Source organism: Cetorhinus maximus, chromosome 15 (genome assembly GCF_964194155.1).
Source record: "Cetorhinus maximus chromosome 15, sCetMax3.hap1.1, whole genome shotgun sequence".
Lineage (NCBI taxonomy): Eukaryota > Metazoa > Chordata > Chondrichthyes > Lamniformes > Cetorhinidae > Cetorhinus > Cetorhinus maximus.
Window position 1 is genome coordinate 70,331,250 of NC_135893.1, and position 18,376 is coordinate 70,349,625.

Sequence of the window (18,376 nt, forward strand, 5' to 3'; positions counted from 1 at the left end):
AGGGATCAATAACCAGGGGGCATAGATTTAAGGTAAGAGGCAGGAGGTTTAGAGGGGATGTGAGGAAGAATTTTTTCACCCAGAGGGTGGTGGGAATCTAGAACTCACGGCCTGAAAGGGCGGTAAAGGCAGAAACCCTCATAACATTTAAGAAGTATTTGGATGTGCAATAGCGATACATTGGCATACAAGGCTATGGGCCCAGTGCTGGAAAATGGGATTAGAATAGTTAGGTACTTGTTTGACCGGCGCAGACTCGATGGGCCGAAGGGCCTTTTTCTGTGCTGTAGACCTCTATGGCCTGGCCCTACCCACTGCACACCTGGCCCTACCCAATGGACACCTTGCCCTACCCACAGCTCACCTGGCCCTACCCACTGCACTCCTGGCCCTACCAAATGGATACCTGGCCCTACCCAATGGACTCCTGGCCCTACCCACTGCTCACCTTGCCACACACCTTACCATAAACCTTGGGATGTATGATCACTGAGGAGAGTTATCAGAGGCAATGAGAAGAGTGGAGTAGAGGGGAAAAGTGGAGTCAATAAGGGTGGTGGGAGTGGGGAGATAATGCGGGGAGTTTGATGCAACTTTCCGCAGCTTTCAGGACTTGAGTGCCATGTTATTGTTCTGTGGGGAGGGAGGTAGGTGGCGCATGCGCAGTGCGGCTGCCGTTGCACAAACACCATGACAGCTGCGGAGCGCGAGCTGCTTCATTAAAGAAAAGAAAACAAAACCTCGGGGGCGATTTAAATCGAAAATAATCGTAGAAGCCGGAGCGGTGCGGGCCTTCCTTCCCCCCATAGGGGGGAGGGAAACACCAGGACCGATGAATCTGGCCAGTCAGAGCGGGGAGGGCGGCAGCAGCCTGCTTCTCTTCGCCAACTTCAACCAGGACACCACGTAAGGAGGGCCGGGGGGGGGGTGCAGGGGCTGAGGGTTAGGCAAGGCCGGGGATCTGCGGCCGAGGCTGCAGGGGAGGGCAGGCAGAAAGGGACCAGCAATGCTGGCCCTCATCCCTCTGCCAATCTTCTCACTACTTCTGCTGCCATTTTTTTTGTAATTTTAATTATTTTCCTTCATGAAAGGCTGTTTAGAACATCATAAAAGTAGGATTCTAAATTTGTTAAAAGCCAAACATTGAGGAAAACATCCCTGGGGATGCATTTTATTTTTAAAGACAGATGCAACAGGAAAAAAAAATGTCAGCTTTGTGTGTGGCTGGTGGATCCAAGGCTGCAACATCCAATTTAAAGCGACACTTTCTGCATTTAAAGAAAAAAAAATTGGAAATCGTCTCTACATTAATTATAATGTTGTCTTGCATAACCAGCATGATGTGATTTGTGTAATGTGTTAGCAACAAGTTTCTTTTTTATTTAAAGAAAGGTATGCATTAGAGACTGATCCTGTGGTAGTTTGTAAATACAGTTCATCTTGTCGTATAGGTTTACGTTCAATCCAATAGCTGGAGAGGAAGGATAATGTATGGAGATGTATTTTCAGTGTGGACTATTACTGCAGTATTAGGTGAACATCTACTGTATAGCAACTGTTTACATTTGCATGCCTGTTTATTATCTCTTGTATTGAATATGACAGTTCAGCCCTCCATTTGTGTTGAATTATCAAAGAGAGTGTTATCAGTACAAAAGATTGATTGCTGCTAATATTTTGGTTCTAGCATGTCACGCTTGAGGTTCATTGTGCTGATTCAGGCCTCAGCTATAGAACCTCACCCAGGTGCACTTGTAACCAACAATATAGGTATGTTCTCACACTAGACTAATCCCCAGGGTCACTCCGGGGACAGTAGGGTGAGTGTTTCTTTCAAAGTGGGAGTTTTTAGCTCTTGATTTTCTTTAAAGTTATGTTGATCAGGGAGCACTTTATTCTGAGAATGTTCCTGCTTCACTGCCCTTTCATAACTGGGAGTGATTTGAGATGATTAACAATAGGGTGGGCTTTCATAGCTCAAAATGTTGTAGGCTGCATAGTTTGGAAGCAGTATAAATGAGATTGACTCTGGTGACCTAATCTATGTGTATGCATCTATAATACTTGTGCCTTATTTGATTACAAGTATTTTTGTATGCTGCTTCTCATGGTAAATCCTCCAGTGTTACACTAATTAATAGTGTCTTGGAGTGGTAGTGCTGGCAGATTTTGCAGCATCCATGTAGAACTTAGTTGGATGGGGGCAATATAGAAATCTAGTGTCAGTTTGCCTGTGTTCGGACCATCTTTACAAATGTGGCTTGATTTCCTTTAGTAAAGGGTGCTATCTACTTGTGACGGAGAATTTATTGCACTGTGGTTTGAAATGGGTTTAATAGGAAACAACTTGATTGCTCCTCCATTTAGTGTCTCTTCGTACTTTTTTCAAACCCAGCCAGACCTTTCATAAATAATGCATCTTTAAAGGACTACTTTGTGTAGACCAACTACGGGGTAAATTGGGGTATATACAAGAGATGTTGCACAAAGGGCAGCCATCACAAGATATTTACGACAACAACTACTTACATTTATACAGTAACTTTAATGTAAGAAGTCCCAAGATGCTTCACAGGAGCTGTTATCAAACAAATTTGACATTGAGCCACATGAGGAGATATTAGGATATGTAGCTTTTACAGAATGTCTTAAAGGAGGAAAGGTTTAGGGAGGGAGTAATCTTGTTAAATTTTAAGTGCAGAAATGAATATTTCTGGCTGCAACCTTGGGCCCCTCTTTTCATCATGTATATGTTGCTGTCAACAATGTCATCTAGAAATATGGGACCTGTTTCTGTAGCATGACAATGCCTTGCTGCTCTACCCTTCCATCTCCTTTATTGACGACAAGGCAGATGGGATGTTGCATTCTTCAGCAGCCTGTCTGACAAGATGTGGATGAGTTACAATTTCCTTCAATTAAATGTTGGAAAACTAAAGCTTTTCTCCTATGTGACTTTGATCATCCTGACTGTCACATCAATCTAAGTATACAGGTTATGGATACACATGATGTGTGCTACCTAAGTCCAAGCTCCGTTTCCTTCTCCATGTCCAGTCCCTTACCTAGGCTGCTTTCCGCCACCTTCAAAACATTGCCACTACTTCTCTCCCACTATTGGTGCAGCTCTAATCCAAATCCTTCGCACTTCAGGGCTTTTCCCCACCACTTTTATGCCCCACTTCTAGTGACAGCTGATTCGGATTGCCATGGCCTGTAGCCATAGTTACACTCACCCTCCCTCTGAATAAAAGGTGTGTCTCAATGGGTACCCGCATGGTCCCTATTTATGCCTGTCTCTTTATGGAGTATGTGGAACATTATTTGTTCTAGTCCTACTCAGGCCCCCTCCCACAACTCTTGTCTCAGTACATCGATGACTGTTTCGGTGCTGCTCCATGCTCTCATCTGGACCTGGAAAGATTTAACAATTTCGCCTCCAATTTCCACCCCTCAATCACCTTCACATGGTCCATCTCTGACACTTCCCTTCCCTTCTTTGAACACTCTGTCTCCATTTCTGGTGATAGACTGTCTACCAATATTCATTACAAGCCCACTGACTCCCACAACTACCTTGACTACAGCTCCTCACACCCTGCTCCCTCCCGTTCTGTCAGTTCCTTTGCCTCCATTGCATCTGTTCAGGTGATGCCACTTTCAAAAACGGCGCTTCCTTCTTCCTTAACCAAGGTTTCCCACCCACTGTGGTTGACAGAACCCTCAACCGTGTCCGACCCATCTCCCGTGCCTCTGCCCTCACACCTTTCTCTCCCTTCCAGATCCATGATAGGGTCCACCTTGTCCTCACTTTTCACCCTACCAGCCTCCATATTCAAAGGATCATCCTCTGCCATTTCTGCCAACTCCAGCATGATGCCACCACCAAATGCACCTTCCCCTCACGGCACCCCCTCCGCCGCCGCCAGCATTCCATAGGGACCATTCTCTCCGCGACACCCTGGTCCTCTCCTCCATCACCCCCAACACCTCATCCCCTTCCCACGGTACCTTCCCATGCAATCACAGAAGGTGCAACATCTGCCCCTTTACTTCCTCACCATCCAAGGGCCCAAACACTCCTTTCAGGTGAAGCAGCACTTCATTTGCACCTCCTTCAATTTGGTCTACTGCATTCGCTGCTCCCAATGCAGGTCTCCTCTACATTGATGAGACCAAATGCAGACTGGGTGACCGTTTTGTGGAACACCTCCAGTCTGTCCGCAAGCATGACCCAGACCTTCCTGTTGCTTGCTGTTTCAACACCACATCCTGCTCCTATGCCCACATGTCCGTCCTTGACCTGCTGTAATGTTCCAGTGAAGCTCAACACAAACTGAAGGAACAGCACCTCATCTTGCGATTAGACATTTACAGCCTTCCAGACTTAACATTGAGTTCAACAACTTCAGAGCATGAACTCTCTCCTCTATCTCCACCCTTTTTTCAAAATTCATTTTTATTTTTTATTCACTTATTTTTACCTTTATTCATTTATTCATTGTTTTATCCCCTTTTTTATCCTCCTTTTATCTCATTTTCAATCCTTTTTTCCCCACTACCACCCCTCCCCTCACCCCATCCCCTCAAGGGTCATCTATTACTTGTTCATGTTGTTCATTTCAGTGTGCTTACCCTTGTTCTGCTATTATCGCACTCTGCTTTCTTACCTTTGCTGCTATCAGCACATTTTTTAGCCCTTACCACTACCATTAACACTCCCTTTGTCCTTTTGTTCATGACATCTTTGTCAATCTCTCCTTTGCCCCCAGCTATTGCTGGTCTTCTATCCTGCTTCACCTACTGCGCCCCTTAAACAGTATAAATTTCATCACATTTCTACTCTTTAGCTCTGAAGAAGGGCCATACGGGCTCGAAACGTCAACTCTGTTTCTCTTTCTACAGGCGCTGTCAGGCCTGCTGAGATTTTCCAGCATTTTCTGTTTTTGTTTCAGATTTCCAGCATATGCAGTATTTTGCTTTTATATTTACAGTCACCCATATTTTTGAAAAGCTCTCTTGGACTCCCGTGCCACAGTAAATTGCTTTCAAGATTGTTGTCGTTGCCTTCATGTGCTTTGACAGCCTTGTCCTGCTGAGCTGTAAATCTCTGCCTACCATTTCAATTCTTCTGACTCTGGTTGAGTCTTCTCTCCCCATTTTTGTTGGTTCCAAAACTAGTCTCACTTGCAGTCACTATTCTGTTGGCATCTGAAACTCTCCTCTAAAACATTTGTCTTACAATGTCTCTGCTTTCAGAAGCCTCCTAAAGCTTTTACCTTTTTCATTGTGTTTTATCTTTCTGATTCTCTCTTGCAAGTTGTTATTCAGTCTGAAAGGAGTTTAGGAAAGTTCTGAACTTGAGAGCGATGATATCTTACTTTCTTGATTAATGCTTTTTGTCACCTGTTATCATTTTTGTTATGATTGGTTATGGACCCCAAGCTGTGTTGAGGATATTTTTCATATTGTGGCAGGTGGTTTTAAATCCACAGATGATATTTCCTCTGGTGATGTCTTTGTAGTGTTACTGCTCTTGTTCTTTGTGTTGAACTCAGCTGCTGAATTTCCACTTCATGTTGTGTCAGATGTTCTTGCAACTTGCCCAGATGTACAGCAGATTCATTGGTGGCTGATAGTGTTTCCTTTTAGTTTAGGGTTCGTTTGTGAGCATTGAAGTGTCTTCCCCACCCACCCACCCCCCGCCAGTTAAATGTATAAACTGCTGAGGAAAGTAAGCATCCATTTTTTAAAAACGACATAGTATGTTAGTTTAGTTACATCTGAGACCTGACTGAATCCAGTTCAAACTGATGAATTGAAAGTCTCTGTCATCTGTAATTAACCTGAAGAGTTTGAGTTCTGGTAGGTTTCAGCCAGCTTCTTAGTGGGTGGAACTTCACATCACAAAACTATTCGAGTAATTTCACACATTTGATGAAGCTGCCTTCTCATCGAGACAGCACAAAAGAGCACCTATCCAGTATGGAAACATAAAACTTTATTCTGGTACAGTAAGTGCACCTCACCTTGTATTGGGCTGTTGTTGAGCAGAGAGGAAGAGGGTTTATTTTGCATCTAGATCATAATGACCTGGAACTGCTTGATGTTGACACTAGCTGCCGATCCAGTCTCCAGCACTGGTATTCCTTAGCTTGTGAGATAGAAATATGTTTATAATGTAGTGCTGTGCCATAATTGAGAGAATGAAGACTTCATTTTTTACTCTATGTAACTAGAATTGTAATTTTCCAACGAGCTGGGCCCTGCTACCTCTTCAGTGGGAGAAAGCTATCAGGAGGGTTCTTCCCATGTTGCTGTTGCCTACTCCTAGTGATAAGTGTGGAGCAGTAGTCACAGTGGACTGAGAAAAGAATGCCTAACCTGCTTTTAAGCCAAAGATAGCGTGCGATTTGGGATGCGGAGAGAAAATAAAATGATGTAACACCAAATGGGGGGAAAAAACCCCTCAGCAATAGCTGTACTCAAAGAACAGCAATTTCATCCTTTCCAGACCATGATTAATTGGTCAATTGAACTTTAAAGCATTTTTTTTACATGTGGGATAGGATGATTAGCTAAGTTATAAGATGCATTTTGGAGTAAGAATGAAACTGTTTTCAGATGACTCCTTAGTGGAAAGTGAAAGTATTGTTCAAAAAACTTAAAATACTCTCAAGCCCCTCAGTTGAAATGTTATTGCTGAGCTTGCAAGTCTGATGTTAACAGTGCATTTGGAATAGAATAGATAGCTTGTGATTGGCTGAAATGCCACTGTCCCTAGCCAACATATGAATACATCTGTTTTCTTTACCATTTAGGTTCCCTCCTAGATGTTGCAAATATGCTGTTGGATTCACCAAATTGCAAATGGTCAAATTCTTTCCTTCTCAAGTTATAATCTGGTTGATTTCTGTAATACTTTTGATACTTCTCTTATGGTTTGGTTAGTATTGAACAATGAGGACCTGATGTGTCCTAGAGCCAAATCACAGTAAATCTGTTTTAGCTTGTCCTAGTGTACTTTTGTGTGTTCGTTTAGTGGAGTATGACCACCCATTATATGCACAGGTATGTTGTATTTCTAACCCTTTAGTTTTATTTTCGCACCTATAATTTATATCTTTCCAGTGTCGTGCACCATTACCCAGTTGAGAAGATGAATAATCTGTTCTGGTGAATCTGTCAGATGTCACTTTTGAACCGGCTACAGAAAGGAGCATCTCAGTGATTTGTTTGCCTTTTCAGTTCTATCACCCCATAGCCTAGTGTGTTGTAACCCCAAGGAATTGTGACATTGTACTAACTTGATTTATGCATTCAGTTCTCAGTGGATGTACTTTTTGTTTTCTTCTGGGGATCATGATAATTAAAAATTCTGGAGAGTAAAACATTTCTGTGATGTACACAGTAGCTGTGATATTATAAACATTTCTAATCCCTCTCTCAGATCTAAGCGCTGGTATCATTAAGCAGAAACTCTGCACAGATAAGAAGTGAATAAAGACAAAAAAAATTTGAACTTGTATAATGCCTTTCACAACCTTAGCTGTCCCAAAGTGCTTTACGACCAATGAAGTGTTGTCATTTTGTAGTGTAGTTACTGTTGTAATGTGGGTAAACATGGCAGACAATTTGCGCATTAGCAAGGCCTCACAAACAGTGATTGAGATAAATGTTTCTGCTGAAGTTAGAATCATGACAAATGCCATACACTGAGGCCTTTAAACAGCTATGGATGTTTGCTGGCGGGTAGGGATGGAAGGGAGAGGAAGATGAAAGACTGCTTTCAAAGGATCTATGTGCAATGTTACAATTGATATGTTGATATCTAGAATACGTTGAGCACTTCCCATCCATTAGCAGCCACCTCTCTTAAAAGACCACCGTTGACAAGGCGATCCAACACCGGATTAACTGCCAGCTCAACCTTCTAGAAAGCACGGCAGCAAGTGTTTGACAACAAAGACCTCCGCAAATCAACAGAAGTCCTAGTGTACAGAGCAGTTGTCGCCACTCCTGTATTGCTGTGGACTGTGTATCAGCAGCACATGAGTGCTAGAGAAATTCCATCAGCAATTCTTCCGCTGCATCCTCTGAATTCAATAGGAGGACCATTGAAGAAATGCTAGTGTCCTTCTTGAAGCCAGCTCCACAAGCATTCAGGCAAGATTCCTGCAGAATCAACTATGACGAACAGGACACTTGTGTCCAGAAGGCCAAAAACCATCTACCCCACCAGGTAAAACTCAGCAGGTCTGGCAGCATCTTCAACAGAAGGGTCATTCGGACTCGAAACGTTAACTGTGTTCCTCTCCGCAGATGCTGCCAGACCTGCTGAGTTTTTCCAGGTATTTTTGTTTTTGTTTTGGATTTCCAGCATCCGCAGTTTTTTGCTTTTACCCCACCAGGTCTTGTTTTCTCAACTCTCAAGTGGCCAACATTCCAGGGAGGAGAAATAAAACATTTCAAAGACACTCTGAAGCTCTCCTTGAAGTGCAGCAGCATTGACATTAATGACTGGGAGGAGCTTGCTACCAGTTGTTCAGACTGGCAATAACTTGTCCATCAAGCAGCATCACGCTTTGAGCCACAACGCCTTAATGATGAGGTAGAACGGCAGCAGAGAAGGAAAGAAAAGGAAACAACTCCTGCAATCCGGATCCCACTACCTGATGAAATACCCTGCCCCATGTACCCGAAGATCTGCGGGTCCAAAATTACCCTGTTCAGCCATATGAAGTCCCATGGCAGAAATTCGCGACCCTGAGTAGACGTCATCCTAAAATTGAGGGACAGCTAATAATGATGACAATGAAAGGAGCAGGTTTGTAAGGGCACTGTGAAATTAACCTCAGTTTAATTTTTAGTCAGGAGCAAAGAGTATCCAATACAAATTAGTTTACCACTTTGACCAAAAATCTTCCAAAGGTGCAGGATCAGTGCTCGGATGTGGAGCTGGCACTAGTAGGATAGACCATAGAGCCTTCTCAGCCGTGCTGAGTTTTTATGTAAATCCCCACCAAAGAGCCGCAAATTGTTTGCTATCAAATTTGTATCTTTATTGAAACTGTACTTTAAATATAGGATTTCTCAATATTCTTTCACAAAACACTTTAACAGAATCAGAACAACTTCTCACTCTGGAAAAAGCTACATAAAACTTCCTTGCATATAACAGGCTTAGGAATATAAATGCAAATTTTATTCTAGAGTCTGACTTTGTGACTTGTTTATAATCATAGCATATGAAAGTCTAATTGGGACCTGTTTTTCCAGATTGAAAAGGCAGGTTTATATCTGATAGGCTCAATATTATTCAAAGAATAAACATCATATTTCCTTCAGATCTGCCTGTTATTATTTCAGCATCTATCATTGGAGAAAACAGGCCCCTAATGACCAAACTTAATGACAAAATCCTTGTTTAGGATTCAAGTTTCGTAGCAACATCATAACTACTACTTCCTTGAGTCTAAGTTTGTGAGATGGCATGCCTAATGGAGTTAGCCTGTGTAGAAGTTCTGGAGGATAAAGTCTGTTATCGTCGTCTTCGTCTATGGAATCACTGACGTGTTCTTTTAATTCCCCTAACAGCTTTTCTAAAACCTTTTAATTCAAATCAAGTGAATCTTCATTTTTAGCCTACAGAATTGCTTTTGAACAGTGAATTGTAACAAATAATTGTCTCTGCCATTTTGCCACAATTAACTAATTCCATCATCTCATCCCTCCCTCCCCTGCCAAACCCCATCCCTTACAGAAACAATCTCCCCAGTCAGGATAACTTTGAGCTTTCCTCACCTTCTCCCCCCATTTCCCGCCAACCCGCCTGCTGTTGCCACCAACTGTTGGCATCCACACGTGCTTCGCACCTCCAGCCCTCAACACGCCTCATATGCCTCCATGTGTGTCAGACACTGCCCACCAAATAAACCCACTAACAGATGCAGCCCTTAAACTAACCAATCAAAACAATCTGGACAAACTAAAACTATTGTAATAGATTGGCGTTTGCTACACATGCCTCCCTGCTTCAATCTTCCAATTACAGAATAGTTATTCTGGAACTTACTCAATTTCATAGAAAAAAGCAAAAGCTATTTGAGCAGACCTGACATGACAACATGTATAGATGTTTTCTTGAAATTATTTTAGCTGTGTCTTTGATACAGGTACGGCACCTCAAAGTTGGCTATCTGAAAACCAGCGATGTCCGAAAACCAAACGTATTTAAGTGGGCCATGCAGGAACACCCCATGGAAGCAAGTGCATAATTAAAAGCTTAATAATTTAAACATTCAGACCCAAAGGATTTGTATTATTCTGCTAATTTTAATTAATTAGCCACAAATCCACAGTAGGAGGCAAAATTCCAAATGTGCCCTCTGGCCAGTAGTAGAATGAAGAACAAAATGAACACTTTCATGCAGTATAGCGCACCTATCATTTCCTGTGCTCCAAGTGGTTGGAGCAACCCTTGACCTCATCCAACACAAACCTTAGTCACAACATGGTGCCAGTCTCTCCATACCACTGCAGGTATAGCTAGTGAATGAAAGTACTATACTGCAGTTTCCTCTATTACTGACAGATAAGTAGTACCAATAACCAGCATGGAAACTATGCCTTATGTGATCTTTAGAATGAAAAGAAGCAACATAGAGGGAAGTAGCCAGACTTTAAGGTCAAGCAAGACTCATAAGGGACGGACAAACACATAGGAGCAGACATATTGCAATATGTATAAGACTCCGAAAACTGGCAAGATCTGAAATCCGGCATGAACCAGTCTCGAGGTTGCTGGATTTGAGACACTTTACCTGTATTTCACTTTGGCTTCAGTCAAATACAAACCAAAGTTTCCTTGACTAGTTTGGATCATAAAATTGAAGTCTGGACCCTAGATTTAGTTAGCTGTGCACAAGATATTAAGTAATACAGGTCTGTTGAAAATGGGACTGATGAGAAGCCCCTTATGAAAAATCAGTGTTTAGAGGCCATTGTGCCTAATATTGAGTTGTTCCTACTAACGTCAAGCATGCAACTCCCTGTCCTACTGCTAACAGTAGTGTTCTTTACAATATATTTTGGTTGCCACACTGGAAATATAATTGGGCAGATAGAGAACAAGGGCAGTCCTGTTTTTGGGGCACAACTTTAAAATTTCCTTTTTTAAAACCTAGCAAGACAGCAAAAGGCTCAAGTAAGTGTCTTTTGGTAACTTGGAGTTTTAAGAACTTAATTGGAGACCTAGGCAGTGGTGAATTCCTGTGTTCACTAACAGTCTTATGATTGTCAGCTGCAACCCCTTAATGACCCTCGTGCAGGATTGAGGAGATTGCTGTTTTACAGCCAGATCTTAACAGGTGGTGAAGCACATTAATGTGCTTTTGAACTTATCTCTGAGATCTTGGGTATTTCATTTATATTCTCTGAGAGCTTTATAGCATGGGTGTAGAGGGAAAGTAGTCGGGAGGGCTGGGTGAATGTAGGGAGTTGAGGATTGATGCTTGGTGCTGTTTGTATATCCTCCATCTGAATATATCCAATCTGATCCCAGGGCTTTTTTGCTGAAATGACTAGAGCACTACCTTTGAAGTAATTCTGGGTTACACCAGCACTAATTCAGAACCCATAACCTCTCTGTATTGAATGTTTTCAGGGGTGATTCTGGTTTATGTGGATGTATGGCAGTTTTAGCCTTTTCCGATTGTTCAATTTTAGGGAAACTGAGACATGCTCCAGAATGTCCCTGAAATGACCATTAGTTTTTGGTGAATTAGTTGATTTTACTGTTGGAGGCACTAGGGCTTCTTCTGAACTACAGTGGGGAACGGCAGTTATTGTTCAATGATAACTGAATTTCCTACACTTTAACAATGACCACCCTTTAGATAGCAGCACTCTTGCCTCTTCGATCAGAAGATTGTGAGTTCCAGTCCCATTCTAGAGACTTGAACACAAAAATTTAGTCTGGCATTCCAGAGAGAGTGCTGCACTGTCAGAGGTGCTGTCTTTCAGATGAGGCCTAGGCTTTGTCTGCCATCTCAGTAATGTAAAAGACCCCAAGGCACTATTTTGAGGAAGAGCTGGGGAGTTCTCCTTGTTGTCCTGACCAATATTTATCTTTTAAGTAAAACCCCTTAAAATGTGGATTATTTGGTCATTATCACCAGATTTATTATTTTGTGGGAGCTTATTATAGGCAAATTGGCTGCCATGTTTGTTAGGTGGTAGGAGAAGTATAGAGGAGTGGCGTGTGGTAGCATGATAGGTAAATAAGGTGATTAAGAAGGGATACAGGATACTTTTCTTTAGCTGAGCAGGGAGGATATGGCAGAATTGTATAAAACACTACTTAGACCAATAGAGTACTGTGTACAGTTCTTGTCACCCCATGACTCTTATTACAGGAAGGATGTGATTGCACTAGATAGTACAGAGGTGATTCACAAGAATGTTGTTAGGAATGGAGAATTTTAGCTATAAGGAAAAATTGGATACACTAGGGTTGTCCTCTTTGGAATTGAGGAGGCTGAGGAGAGATTTAGTTATGCTGTATAAAATTGAGGGCCTAGATACTGTGGATAGAAAGGACCCATTTCCCAGTACAAAGGTCAATAACCAAGGGTCATAGATTTAAAGTAATTGGATGAACGATTAGAGGGGAGTTGAGGAGTAATTCTTTCACCCAGATGGTAGTAGGGGACTTGAACTCTGAAAGGGTGGTAGAGACAAAACACTCATCACATTTAGAAAATATTTGGTTATACACTTGAAGTGCCTGTAACCTGTAGAACCAAGGACCAAGTGCTGGAAAGTAGGATTAAGCTGGATAGCTCTTAATTGGCCGGCATAGACACAGGCCGAATGGCTTCCACTCAGTGCCATAAATTTTCAATGTTCCTACGTTACAAAACTGACTGCACTTCAGAAGTACTTCACTGGGTGTAAAGTACTTTGCGGTGTCCTGAGGTTGCGAAAGGCATTATTTAAACGCAAGTCTTTCTTTACTTCAGAGTTTAACCTTTCATCAGACCCTTGTTGCTCTGATGGAAGGATATTGACCTGAAACATTAACCCTGTTTCTCTCTCCACAGTTGCTGTCTCACCTGCTGAGTACTTCCAGTCTTCTCTGTCTTTATTTCAGATTTCTAGCATCCACAGTATTTTGCTCCTGTCTTTCTTTGTTTCATTGGGTGCAAAGTACTTTGGGATGTCCTGTGATCATGGAAGATGCTAGATAATGCAAGTCTTTCTTTTCACCTTTTCATTTGGAAAAGTGCAAATTCATAGATGCTGGATAAACATGAGATCCAAGTTCAGCTGTGATGGCCATCACGAGCCTGTCGACACTTGGTGTCTAGGTTTCACTTGAAAAATAGTTAATTGGCCAAATACCTATGAAATTGTACTACCACATGGGTCACAGACATCAAGAGAAGGAGAAAGTTTGAGGGCTTGTTTACATGGCCAACCTTTCAATTTGCTTCTCTGCTGGGTTTAACAGTAAATTTTAAGTGTGGTATGCAAGAAGGTAGAATGATAAAAATAACAGCTTGCTCTTTTTGCTGCCAAATGTTTTGCTTGGCCCCTTGTGGATTGTTTAAAAACTTAATTTCTAACATCATCTGGTTCTGCTGAGAACCATCAACCTGAAATGTTATCTGTTTCTCTCTGCAGATACTGCCTGATCTGTTGAGTGTTTCCAATGTTTTCTGTTTTTACTTAAAGTTTTATTATTGGTAATTGAACATTTCTGAGATGGTGGTCACCATTTGGGAAAATGTAAGCTCCCTGCACAGAAATGGATTGCTGGTCCCATGGTGGAAGCAGAGTTTGGATAATAATGGTGAATTTGAATTGAATTTCAGTTAGCTTTATGTGTGAAAGGTAGTGAAGCAGATGGTCAATACATCATTATTTTCAAGGTAAGTAGCCCCACTCTGTTTAAGTCCTTACCTGAAAACAACCTGGCTAGGTCAAGGCTGTTTGATTAATGCAAGTTTGTCACTGTAGGGACAGATGCAAACTGCAGTTGCCTGTGATTGCCATAACCATTGACCATGTGCCATATTGAAATTTCAAAAAGCTTTGTTTTAGGTTTAGCCTTGTAAAAAACTCTCCATCCACATGGGAGATAGAAGAATATTTACTGGCTTGTTGAGAAAGATCAGAGGCTTCAAAAGGAAGGTACTGAGCGCAATAGGACATCTGGGGTGTTGTAAACCTGCTTACATGCGATAAATGCAAATGATTGTCCCTATTTGTTTTTCAATGTTTCATTTCTGTGCAGAAGGCAAACCATTAATTTCACCCACATACAAAGATTGTTGAATTTATAGGATTGTTTTTATTTTTAGCTCTTGGGACTGATTCAGCCTTTGTTTTATAAGTATTCATAGAATTATGTAGTGCCACATTCACAGCACATAAAAAAAGTTGCAAGTTTTAGGGGTGAGGGTTTGTTTATGAAAACTTCAATTCACTGTTAACACTGAAGCGGAAGAGAGCCCACATTGTAACAGTTCCCGTTTCTTAGTCTTGACAGGTTATAAGTTAACGAGCTTTTATTGTAAGTTGAATAGTCAACTGTTTATCTTGTTTTCAGTTTAAATACTTAAATTCTGCTGCTGTGTCAATGTTTATGCAGAGTTGTAATGTGTGCAGTATGGCTGACTCCCCTGCATGCGCTGAGCAGATCCTTACTCAACAGTGTTTTACTGTGCAATTTGAACAACATAATCAAAAAATGCTTCCAGATTCTTTTTTGGGGTGGTGGTTGGTCGAGTTGGCATATTTGACCCCTGTCACTGTCGTCATTGCTTACGTGAGTGCTGGCAGCCTTTTTAGCTGTGTACTGCAATGACTTAGTATTCCCAATCATCACTCCAGCACAGTAATTGGCTGAGGAGATGTACAATAATGTCAGCATCAATGAACAGCCAACAGGTTCCCAGCACTGCAAAATACTTGAAGATACCAGTTGTATAGTGCAGATAATATTAGTTTTCTGTGAATGAATGCCTATGATTTTTTCCACTTGAGCTTTTGCTGATGCTCTATATAATTGCGCATTGTGTGCCAATAATACATATATAATATATATTGAAAAATGGGGCAAAATTGAAATTTTAGTAAATGGTTTCATTTAAAGTTCTAAGAATTAAGAAAGAACCTGCATATTTGCATCCTCAGGAAAAGTCATCGACCTGAAAGGTTGACTCTATTTCTGTCTCCATGGATGCTGCCTGACCTACTGAGTATTTAAAACATTTTGTTTTTATTTAAATTTCCAGCATCTGCAGTATTTTGCTTTTGAATTACTTTTGCAGTGTGGCCATTGTTGCTTTGTAGGCACATGTGACAGCCAATTTGCCATTTGTGGGACCTTGCAGTTTGCAATGAAAGAAATGGCCAGTTGATCTATTTGGCAGTAATGGGTGAGGGATAAATATTGGCCAGACCACAAAGTGAGCCCTCCCTCCCCACCTCCATTCTTCAAATAGTGTCATGGGATCTGAATACCTTGGTTTGGCAGACTATCCTTTGGTTTAACATCCCATCCGAAAGGCATTGGTGGGTAATTTCCTCAAAGCTGTAATGTTACTTCTGGCAGTGTTATGGTAGCCACATGGAGAAATTCTCAGCCAATACCTCTGACAATGCAGCAGTGTTGCACTGACATGCCAGCTGGTGTGGGGCTTGAACCCACACCTTCTAACTAATGAATATTAATATAATATTCTTGTATTAATATCCTGCATTATCATGTAAGAATGCTCAAAAAACTTCTACATTGAATTATCTTGTAAGTGAGTGAGGTGTCCCCCCCCCCCCCCCACCGGCGCGCACACGCGCGGCAGATACTCACTTTCCTTAATCTGGTATCTGTTTTGTACTTGACTAAAGTTGGACCTTGTCTGCATTTGGGCAAGAACAAATCAATTGGCAAATAAGATGTTGTCATATTTTTAACTTAATTCTGCGGTTTCAAATTAAAATCAAATTTAATTTTCCTGACTCTTCCTTGGAATTCTTTATTTTATACTCTACTGGATTTCTGTGTTTCAACTTCAGGAACCACATCGTTACTTCTAATCTTTCCAGGCCTTTGCTGTAGTCTGTTTGACCTTCTAGCATCCTCAACACATTCTCAGCTCATCCGAACCCCAAGTTCTCCATTCCAGTATTGTTGATGATTTTTCAGGCACTATACCACTGTGCCTTGGAGTTTTCTCCCAGAATGCCTTTATCTCGCTCCCTGCCTTCAAATGCCTCCAAAGTATTTCTCTTCCTCCTGCTCCACAATTGGATCCTTTTTACTGACTTGACACTCCCCGTTTTGTTGCTCTGTTAAATACTCAGATTTTTAATCGTACAAGGAGTGTACTATGGGAATCCTATAGAACATTGCTTGAGTACGCCTCCTGCTGTATTCACCAAGAAAGGTTATGCCATTTGTGGACACTTTCCCATACATTATACAATCTGCAAGATATTGTAGCTGAATGAACTACAGAAATAAACTTCCATTGCTAGAACCTTCATGGCAATTCATTAGGACATCTCTTTCAGATTTTCTAGAAGGATGGATCAAAGAAAGTCCTTGTCCAGTTTTCAGCAGAGGATGGGAGTGGAAAGGCTGTTTACTAGGTTTTGGGAGAAATAGCAGATAGCTGTCTTTTAGTGATTTGAGAAACATTAATTTTTGAGAAATTGCTGTCGGTTTCATATTCCACCCACCCTTTCATATCCAAGAGCACATGTATTTGTCTAATACAGTTGGCACCAGCTGTTGTTATTTCCATAAATGAGGCCCATAATGACAGCATGTTTTTGAGGTCCTGATGGATTCAAATGCTCTCTTTAGAGGGAGAGCATAAATTATAAATGATAGGCTTGAGCCTATTAAGCTGTTGATAAGTAGAAAGGTTTCATTAATGCACAATCAGCAATTATTGTTACGAATTGGGGAGGGTATCCTTTAATGTTGTTGAGGAAGATGGACATTTTTTCTCTTGTTCAGTTTTGCTGGAGCTGTTAGCACTTGCAGGTTTTGATCTTGCCCACTTTGTTGCATATTATGATATTTAATTACAGATACTAGTTGGCGACTCCCAACTGCTTAGAGTGATGCAGAGTCAGCCACATGGAATTATACTGTCAAAATGTATGTTTACATCAATGCACATAGTTTCTCTGGTCAGTTCTGAATGCTGTTTAAAATCTTAATACTATCAATGAAGATGCAGCAAGTCAGGGGAGTGCAGCAAGAGCCAAGTTCAGGACACCATGGGTGTCTCAGCTGCACGGACAGGAAGGAAGAGGAGTCAAAGAGATATAGTGGAAGGGGATTCTGTAGTTAGGGGAGCAGACAGACTTTTCTGCGGCTGTAGACGTGACTCCAGGATGGTATGTTGCCTTTGTGGTGCCAGTGTCAAGGATATCAGAGTGGCTGCAGGACATTCTTAAGTGGGAAGATGAACAGCCAGTGGTCGTGGTTCACATTGGTACCAACGGCAGAGGTAGAAAGAGGAATGGGGCCCTGAAAGCTGATTTTAGGGAGTTAGGTAAGACATTAAAAGGTAATACATTACTACCAGTGCCATGCTGTAGTGAGCATAGAAGCAGGAGCTTAGAGCTGATCAATGCGTGGCTGAAGAATGGTGTAGGAGGAAGGGATTCAGATTCCTGGGGCATTGGGACTTGCTCTGGAGAGGTGGGACCTGTGCAAACAGCTTGTACCTCCATGGGGGCGGGATCAATATCGTTGCTGGGTGGTTTGCTATTGCTGTTGGGGAGGCCTTAAATTAGTTTGGCAGGGGGATGGGAACTTGAGAATAGACTCAGATGGGGCAAAATCAGAAATCGTAATGGAAGGCAGAAAATCAAGGAGTCTGGAATACAGAAGAAACAAAAGGTAGAAAATAGAGTTGGCAGTGCTCAAGGGTATATACTTCGATGCAAGGACTATAGCAAATAAAGTAGACCAGCTGAGGGCACAGATAGAAACATGGCAGTGTGATATCATAGCTATTACAGAAACATGGCTTAAAGTGGGACAAGAATAGTGGCTCAACATTCCTGTTTACAGGGTTTTCAGATGAGATAGGTGGATAAAAAGGGAGGGGGGGGTGACAATTTTGGTTAGAGAAGCAATTTAAAGCTGTGAGGAGGGATTTTTTATTCATTCATGGGATGTGGGCTTCGCTGGTTGGGCCAGCATTTATTGCCCATCCCTAGTTGCCCTTGAGAAGGTGGTGATAAGCTGCCTTCTTGAACTGCTGCAGTTCATGTCTGTAGGTACACCCACAGTGCTGTTAGGAAGGGAGTTCCAGGATTTTGACCCAGTGACAGTGAAGGAACGGCA

General features: G+C 41.8%; 1 protein-coding gene across 1 annotated transcript in view; it reads left to right on the forward strand.

Moving 5' to 3' along the window:
* The first annotated feature begins 656 nt into the window (after nt 1-656).
* Nucleotides 657-18,376, forward strand: part of wipi2 (WD repeat domain, phosphoinositide interacting 2) — a 64,072-nt gene continuing 46,352 nt past the window's right edge. The window contains exon 1 of the mRNA XM_078558607.1: nt 657-906. Within this exon, the coding sequence (XP_078414733.1) occupies nt 833-906 (74 nt within the window). The 5' untranslated portion in view covers nt 657-832. The remainder of the gene's footprint in view (nt 907-18,376) is intronic.